The sequence below is a fragment of the Hyperolius riggenbachi genome, chromosome 11, assembly GCF_040937935.1.
Source record: "Hyperolius riggenbachi isolate aHypRig1 chromosome 11, aHypRig1.pri, whole genome shotgun sequence".
Classification (NCBI taxonomy): domain Eukaryota; kingdom Metazoa; phylum Chordata; class Amphibia; order Anura; family Hyperoliidae; genus Hyperolius; species Hyperolius riggenbachi.
In genome coordinates, this window is record NC_090656.1 from 36,692,884 (window position 1) to 36,702,394 (window position 9,511).

The 9,511-nt window shown below is 40.7% G+C and overlaps 1 protein-coding gene and 1 long non-coding RNA gene across 2 annotated transcripts in view; one reads left to right on the forward strand and one right to left on the reverse strand.

Annotated features, from left to right (window-relative positions):
- The window catches only part of LOC137538262 (uncharacterized), a 36,839-nt gene extending 34,769 nt beyond the window's left edge, over positions 1–2,070 (forward strand). Inside the window, exon 5 of the long non-coding RNA XR_011024727.1 lies at positions 1,554–2,070. This is a non-coding gene — a long non-coding RNA (uncharacterized lncRNA). The remainder of the gene's footprint in view (positions 1–1,553) is intronic.
- Positions 2,071–7,439: 5,369 nt separating this feature from the next.
- Positions 7,440–9,263, reverse strand: LOC137537788 (piggyBac transposable element-derived protein 4-like). Its single transcript, XM_068259751.1, has one exon. It carries the CDS (start codon positions 9,261–9,263, stop codon positions 7,440–7,442), a length of 1,824 nt encoding a protein of 607 aa, XP_068115852.1.
- Positions 9,264–9,511: the final 248 nt, after the last annotated feature.

Consider the following 9,511-nt stretch of genomic DNA (forward strand, 5'->3'; position numbering starts at 1 on the left):
ATTGACTTCATAACACCTTACCCTAATCTCCCCTTACCTAGATAAGGACTGCACTAATTGAAATCTACGCCCTGTTTTGATGGCTATCTGGCTGCCAGTGCGTAGATTTTAATACACCGACGCTGCGCGTTCTCTCCGCTTTTGTCGCTCCCGATGATCTCGCCGATGTCTCCCTACCGCAGCTCACTGGCTCTGCCATCTCTATAACAGCAGATCCATGTGAGCGGGTCAGGAGACGATTTCATTGGCTCCTGGCCGTGTCTACCAACGTAAGAAGCTCCCATTGGCTTACATTGATAGGTAGGGTCAGGAGTCAATGAAAGCAGCTCCTGACTGGCTCACAGGAACTCTGCCGTCATAGAGATGGCAGAGTGGGTGGCTGAGGTTCCCGACGTGCGGCGTGGATGGTGATTGTGGCGGGTATGTGCAGAAAATCATCGGTATTCTTGTTATTCTGTCGTTTCTTGTACCAGCGGTCTCTGGTCCTTAAGGGGGCAGAGACCGCTGGTACTTAATTGGTTAATGTCTACAAACCTCCCTCCAACCTAATCATAACCTCCCACCATCATTAACTCCTTCCTGGTGCCTAACCCTTACACCCCCCCCCCCCTTAATATTAACCCCTTTTTGACACCTCGCAAAGAGTGGTGGTAATGGGTTATATTTAAGATGGAAAACTGTTAGCATACCGCCCATAACCATCAATCAACTATCAACAAATGTAGAAAATTACAATCATAAGATCCTCAGTAGATATACAATGGCATAATAGGCCCATCTTAGTCAATACAGCAGAAGTGCAAGGCATCATGAGATAGACAGTAAAAGTACAATCCAAACAGTATATGGTGTAAGCAATACTTTACAAATAGAGATCCTGCACCATGGCGGTAATGTCCAGATGTGGGATGACCATGTCTGATGATTCTACCTAGATATTCCATATTAAATTTTCCATAGTAAATTGTGACCTGGATTGATAAATTACCTTATATAGTGGTAGAGTACTGTTAACCATATTTATCCAATAATTTACTGTAGGAATGGAGGGTTGTTTCCATCTGGAGTTAAATGTCTTCCTAGCATAGAAAAACACAATCCTAAAAAAGCATCTTTTTGTATTTTCCACACACTGTGGCCTCAATTCACTAAGATTTACCAAACACTTTACCGAACGTTTGATAATTTACCTCATGGGTAAAATCTAATTTTGAATTCACTAAGGTGTTACAGATTTATTGAAGGTTTTATCGATACATTCAATGGGGGGGGGGGGGGGGCTGCTGTGCAATAGAGAGACACAGAGGCATGTCATTGCACACATGATGATGCCTCTGGGTCCTCTTAAGGTTTGATACATCCGCCCCGGGGTTCTCTTATCAACAAATCCTAAGCTTTGGGGGGCATGCAGTAAATCATTTAGTGAATACAACATTTATCGCCAATCTGATAACAAGAAGACCTATAGTCTAAATGACATAATGAATAAAATTGTTGTTGTTTTTTTATACAGTATCTATTTATAAATCTTTTTTCTCCCTGATTTATCACAGGTTCCAACACCTTTAGCACTGGCAAGTTACCTCTGCGGAATGATGGTTTACTGAGAGTTCTAAAGCCAGTTGAAAAGATGCCGGGAGGGATTCTGAATATTAAACAGCCTATGCTAAGCCACAGCCGGGAGGACAGGGCTACATACCGATATACAGCAATATATAGCTACAGGCAGGGTTTCTGATGCTGAAACCAGGTTATTTAATGTACAAGTGGGTATCCTGAATACTAATATTCACTGCATTCTACTGTATGTTGTTACAGTTCATCTTTAATATAGGCAGGAGAAAATCTTTGCCAATGGATGCCAATGTCTATGATTCCTTCCTAATTCAGGTCCCACTCACAATAAGTATTATTATTACAAAGCTTAAGTGGATAAAATAATACAGCCATAAATGCACATAGGTAACAGTTAGAAGGCTAATATGATCAAGATTCTTAGTGTGCAGCAATGTAGAATGCAGGAGAAACAGAAATTAATCAGCCTCATGGTTAATGGATACCCGAAGTGACATGTGACATGATGAGATAGACATGTGTATGTACAGTGCCTAGCACACAAATAACTAGGCTGTGTTCCTTTTTTTCTTTCTCTGCCTGAAAGAGTTAAATATCTGGTATGTAAGTGGCTGACTCAGTCCTGACTCAGACAGGAAGTGACTACAGTGTGCCCCTCACTGATGAGAAATTCCAACTAGAAAACATTTTCCTAGCAGAAAATGGCTTCTGAGAGCAAGAAAGAGATAAAAAGGGGAATTTCTTATCAGTGAGGGTCACACTGTAGTCACTTCCTGTCTGAGTCAGGACTGAGTCAGCCACTTACATACCTGATATTTAACTCTTTCAGGCAGAGAAAGAAATAAAGGAACACAGCCTAGTTATTTGTGTGCTAAGCACTGTACATACCCATGTCTATCTCATCATGTCACATGTCACTTCGGGTATCCTTTAATGACTCCTTTAATGACAAGGTTTGAAAATATTACCTAGGAAAAAAAAAACTCAGGAGAAAAAGTTAATTGCATATGAGCCCAAGAATACAAACACGTTTTATTCACAGCTCCCTTTACAGATACAGGGGCCCTACAGATACAGGGGCCCGTATGCAATTCACTTTTACTCCTAAGTTTTCTCCTAAATGATCATTTTTAATTTGTTCTTTAAAATGACTTTTCATCAGCATTTTGCAATTAAAAAGTACCACAAGTACTAGAAAAAATACTGTTAATTGCATTTTATTGATTGCTGGGGGGTTTAAAAGGAATTTTATTGACAAGGGGCCTTATGCAATTCACCTTTTCTTCTTAGTTTTTTCCTAGGAGACAATTGTCCATCTTCTGTTAAAAAAATACTTTTTTAAAACTACCGTATATACTCGCATACAAGCCAAATTTTTGACCCCCAAAAAGGGGGTCAAGAGTTAGGGGTCGGCTTGTATGAGAGTCTTTCCTGGTGGTCCGTGCCCCCCCTCCCCCCCCCCCCCCGCGGCCGCCGCTGCTATTACCTCCTTAGGCAGCCGCTTCTTAATCCGTGATGTCCCTCTCATGTTGTGTATAAGTGATCACAGCAGCGCGCCCGGCGCTGCTGCTGTGACGATGCAGGGGGTAATAGATAACTGTTACTTAATCCAGAGCAGATTTGCTGTAAGACTTATGATATTTCTATTGAAGATGCTGGGAGACCTCTGCAGATTGTCACCATAAAAATCAAATTTCAACAGCAACTGTTTTGAGTGTATTAAGTGATTAAGGTGCTAATCCTGCATTCAAACCTTTTTCTGCTGTTATGGTTTGGAGTTATCACATACCTTAGGAGCACTGGCCCTTTAATAGCCATTGCCATTCAGTTGCATGCTGGAGGTTCTTTTTTATCTATAATATATTCCTCCTCTTGTCTTTATTTCCCTGCCTAGCTGCTTATCTGAAACATGATCCTCTGCTCACTTGTGTTTACAAGCAAGGCTGAGGTGACTCAGCGATTGGAGGAAAAAATAATAAAAGTTAAGGGTGGAAATGACATCAGTATTTAGCCTCAAACTGTGGGCAAAAGACATGGTTACCACCAGGAACAGAATTCTCTTCATTTGCTATATAAAATTCACTGAAATCAAAATGTGGACAGTACATACAAGTGTTATGGAAGTAGATCAAGTGTTTATCTACTTATATATGTGTTTTTTTCCCTGGCATAGTATGGCTAATCCTCCTGCTTTAAGAAATAAGGCCCGTTCAGTTCCTGAAGCGTATATGCTGTGGAGACGGTGTTTTATTCAGCAAATGCCATGTGATGTTATTCCATCGCTCCATACTTCACAATCTTTATATATTTTTGTATAGCTGGCCAACTGTAAAAGTAATGCTTTTAGTTTCGCTGAACTCTGACAGAAAAGCATTTTTCTTTCAAAGATCTCCTGTCTGGATCAGCAGTGCTGAGTTTTATTGTTATTATTCCTTTTGATATGTTATGAGCACAAACTACCCTCATTACCGCTGCCACCCAGAAGCGAGGCGGAGGGAGACGGGAGTGCGACGGGCTGGATTCGGAGCCCCTCAGCTTGAATACGGGGTAATGAGGAAGATCTCTGCGCGGAGCTGCATGTACTCAGCTGGCCCTCAGCCACTTCCCAGCAGGAAGACATAGGCAAGAAAATAGCATTTATCACAAGGAATGTATGTCCGCTGTGCGTCAAGGCACGCCGCCTCCGTGTTCCACAGGAAAACTACAAATGGAAATTCACAAAGAGATAGATCCACTGCAAAATAAAAGCATAGAATGTCCATTTCAAGAAATATATGCAGCCTCGCCCGTCTGAAAACGTAAAGGAAGAAATATAAGAGATAGCAAATGGAATTTCCACTATTTACTGCCACAATTATGGGGCATAGTGGTATATACATAACATTTAAAGAGGAACTTAAACCCAGCAAGCATTAAACAACTTCATCCCAATCAGTAGCTGATACCCCCTTTCCCGAGAGAAATATTTACCTTTTCTCAAATAGATCATCAAGTGGGTCTGTGTGGCTGATATTGAGGTGAAACCCCTCCCACAGTGTGATGTCATGACCAAGGTCCTGATAGTTTGCTGTCTGTGAACCTCTTTACATTGGAGTCAATTCATAAAAGGCTGTGTGAAAGAAAAGTTTTGTCGGGAAAATACCGCATTCAGTATTCGGTATTTTAGACTTTTGTGTGTTCATTCATAAAAGTAGCAGTAGGGTATTGTACCGTGTTGGCCATCAGTATAGGCAAGAAGTTTTGAATCAGGATGATACCATTTTTTGGCTAACTTAAAAGAATAAGAGTAAGCAAGCTTTCGGCTGTATAGCCAAACAGGATTGAAACCCGACAAAGGCTATACAGCCGAAAGCTTGCTTACTCTTATTCTTTTAAGTTAGCCAATAAATGGTATCATCCTGATTCAAAACGTCTTAATTTATAAAAATGTTCACAGGTGGGATAGAATATGGGGTAAATTACCGAAGCCCTTTGACAAACACCTTTGCGGTAAAAGCTCATTACAAGCTGTTCCGTGCAGTGTGGGCATTGTGAGGCATCCGGACATCCAATTAGATGTACAGATTTTGTTATACTGCCTCTGCTTGCTCTGAATCTGTATTTTAGTCTTTCTTAACATTCTATTTCATTTCCACAACTTAGATTAACTTCCAACAAACTTCACACGTCTTGCTTGGGTGATTTTTCCCACTAGTTTCTAACAGGTACCCAAGAGGTTAAACAGCCACACAGCCTAAGGTATTCCGGGGATTCCTGTTTTGTTCCGATCTCGCTCTGCTGCTGCCTGGGGGGTTTAACCATTTCAGCCCGCAGGCTGTTTTCACCTTATGCACGAGGAGAATTTTCACATTTCAGCACTCCTCCTATTCAGTCCCTAATAACTTTATCACTACTTATCATAACAAAATAATCTCTACCTTGTTTTTTTCACCACCAATTAGGCTTTTTGTGGTTGATATTTTTTTTTTGTAATGATGTTATTCTTTATGCATTTTAAAGGGAAAAAATAGGAAAAAAATGAAAAAATACGCTATTTCATCATTTCCAACCACTATGGTTTGAAAATAAATAATGATACTGTACATAAAACACACACATTTTATTTGCCCATTTGTCCTGGTAAACTCAACATTTACATTATGTCCCTAGTGCAATGTATGAGTATAATATATTATTTGGAAGTAAGGGTGTATTTTTTCTACATTGTGTTTTTTGTTCTCTCATTGTTTCCTTGCAATAACTGCAAGACTTTATATGCAAATATAACAGTAATATACCTTCATGGCATACATATTTAAAAAGCTGAGACCCTAAGGTAACTATTTATGTAGTCTGTTTTAGATTCTGTAACTTTGCCTTATTTTTACAAGCTTTATATTTTGGTACCGAACATACGAAAATAAAAAAAATATTGCTTTTGGCTCAGAATGTGACTAAAAGTAATTCACAAGACACATGCCTCAACCCAAAAAAAACCTAAAATCTATTCTACAACTTGTCATGCTTAAAAGGATACCCCATATGTGTCATCTGATAACTATCTGGGCATCTAGCATGCCATTAACGACGAAGTGTCCTTGTGGCTTTGTACAGGGCAATTTTTCTACAAAATATTTTAGCGCCATACTTTATTTCCATAGCTCCAGAAGAGTCAGTACATGAGAAAAAGGCCACACATGTCACCATTGTGGAAAGCTAACAACCAGGGCTATTTAAATATGGGTGTTTTGTAAGCTGCCGACTCGTGTAGTTTTGCTGAAACTTTCCCACATTTGATCATAATATTGAAAATTACATTATTTTTCTTGATGCATTGAGTATGTCCCTACCTATTTTCTATGTAACATGGGTTCAAGCTATAAGACACATCAAAATGTATTCGACAACTCGTTATGATAAAAATGAGACCACATATGCATTATTTGAAAACAATCTGGATGCACAGCAGGCAATTATTCTCAAGGTGCATCAATGGCGTTTTTGCAGTTCATTTTTTGCAAGAATTGTTATAGCGCCATACTTTCTTTCCATAGCCCCAGAAGAGTCAGTACATGAGAAAAAGGCCACACATGTCACCATTGTGGAAAGCTAACAACCAGGGCTATTCAAATATGGGTGTTTAGTAAGCTGCCGACTCGTGTAGTATTCCTAACATTTTCCCAAACTTGACCATTAAATTAAAAATCACATTTTGCAAAATGTTAGATTGACTTTGTTACTAAATATATTTTTATATGACATAGGCCTAAGCTTTATATCGCCCAAAAATATATTAACGTGATACTCATGGTTAAAATGGTGCCACATATGGCTAATTTCAAAACTAGTTGGGCCTGTAGTAGATTGTTAGCTCTAAGGTGTGCATTTGTTTTTAATGAGCAATTCTGCAAAATATACTGAGGGCATGTATTTGCTGTTAGCATTAGGCCCACTCTAAATGAAGTTCATTCTCTCAGCTTTCACCAAAGGATGATTACAGCAAGGCCTATGTTATTTCCCTATAACAAGCATGACAAACATATTGGGACTCACCCTTGGAGGTCTGACATGCAGCGAATTCAGTAGTAGAGGAGTAGTGGAGTCGATCCAAAAGCCAGTCGCAGGAGGTAGTGGTAGCCAGTGGTAGCCAAGGAAAATAATCAGCCAAGGTCAGAAGTCCAGATTATGGTCAGCAGAAAGAGGCTAAGAAACTAGTAGTCTTGCTTTGCAATGTTAGGGCAATGGTTCAGTTATTGCAAATAAATTATTTGCAAGGAGTTTGTATGTTCTCTCAGGTTCTGTTCTTCTATGCAAATATTTAGGAGATGTCAGGGATAATAAGTAATAATTATAATAAAAAAATAAAAATAAAATAAAAAAAAAGTCTAATAGTTCAGCACTGAATGGTAGGCCTCAAAACACCCAATAAGGCACAGTCCTGGTCGTGATGGGCATGTTGGGCAGTAATATCGTGAGTCTCTCCTTATTTGGTGTCTTGCGCACACTCTGCACCTTTTTTGGGGGTTCTGTTTTCCAGGATTTGGGGGCAGTGGGGCAATAAAATGTTTGTCGCAAAGTCGCATTACCTCTTCCGAATCCTGTTGGCCTGTGCGCTGAGATGTATATCCTGATTCATAAATTAGGGATGCTATCACAGCTCGTTGAAATTTTAGATATGAGGCTTTATTGCCAGATTTTTTGTAAACCACAAAAGAGTTATGCATGGCTATCTGGAACAGGTACATTGCCACCTTCTTGTACCATGCCTTTCGCTTCCTCTGCATTTGGTATAAAGCCAACATTTTGTCTGCCAAATCAACACCTCCCATATTTTTGGTGTATTCCACAATAGCCACGGGCTTCTGGATCTCCTCTCTCCGTGACAGTGCTGTCGTGGTAGCCTCATTGTGGATGGTTGTCAGCATCAACACATCCCTCTTCTCCCTAAACTTTAGAGCAAGGAGCTCATTGCTGCGGAGACTACACACCTCTCCCTTTTTCAATTTTTTGTTGACGACCTCCGGGGGCAGACCTTGGCGATTTGGCCTTGCGGTTCCACAGGCTACGGTTTGTGCTGCATATAAAAATTTAAACAGCGGAACACTGACATAAAAATTGTCAATGTACAAATGGTACCCTTTATTCAGCAGGGGACTTATCAAGTCAATAACAATTTTGCCAGTACTACACATGTACGGTGGGCACCCAGCAACTTCCAGATGAGAGTCCTTGCCTTCATAAACCCTTAAGTCAAATGTGTAGCCTGTACCGCTTTCACACAGTTTATAAAACTTAATCCCATACCGGGCACGTTTGCTGGGGATATATTGCCTGAAGCCAAGCCTGCCATGAAATGACATAAGGGACTCATCTACCACTATATTCTTTCCAGGCATGTAAACCTCTTTGAATTTATCACTTAGATGGGATAAAAGAGGCCTCAATTTGAAAAGGCGGTCATGCGCTGGATCGTCCCTGGACAGATGTTGTGTGTTGTCATTGAAATGCAAACATTTTATCAGCATTTCATAGCGTTCCCTCTTCATAGTTGCTGCGTAAACGGGCATGCAGATGATGGGGTTTCTTGCCCAATAGTCACAAAGCTGAGGTTTTTTTTCTAGGCCCATGTTTAACGTCAGGCCAATGAATACCTTCAGCTCAGGCACATTCGTGGGGGTCCATCTCGCAGCAAAACGAGTGGTAGGATTGTCAGAGATATACTGTGTAGCATATAGGTTAGATTGCTGCACAATATGCTGTAAAATGCTCTCATCTATAAAAAGAGCAAAAAAGTCAGCAGGCTGCAGATTTTCGGTGGGCACTAAAATACCGCTTGCTGCTGTGAAAGCAGGGATGTCTGGCAGCACCATACATGGAGGCGACCACTGGGCGTTAATCATCTCTGGTGGTAATTGGCTTACCCTTGGCCTCCTCCTGGCTGACCCCTGACCACTGCCACTAGCCTCATTGCTGGGACCTGGCTGCTGCTCACTAGCCAAACTACTGTCCCCAAGCTGTGCCTCTCCTTCTACCCTCACCCTGCGAGTTGGCGGCTCTGACTCCTCTGACTCTGAGTAACTGTCCGACAGCGACTCAAGCTCGGAGTCAGTGAAAGGTATCCACTCGCTGCCTGATGACCCCTCCTCACTCTCACTGCTTTGCTGCAAATAGGCACAGGCCTCTTCAACGGTGTAAAGCCTTTTCGCCATTGTGCCACCTGGATAGACAGACAGATGGATCGATAGATTGATTGATCGATAGATTGATTGATCGATAGATTGATTGATCGATAGATTGATTGATCGATAGATTGATCGATCGATAGATTGATCGATCGATAGATAGATAGATAGATGGATAGGGTTGTTTTTTTTTTTTTTCTTTAGTTTTTTTTTTTTTTTTTTTTAGAAAGTGTGGAGCTTAGGGAGGGACGTATACGGAGATGTATACGATAATG

Excerpts from the sequence above, each read along its gene's own strand:
- LOC137537788 (XM_068259751.1), bottom strand. The coding sequence starts at position 9,263 with ATGGCGAAAAGGCTTTACACCGTTGAAGAGGCCTGTGCCTATTTGCAG.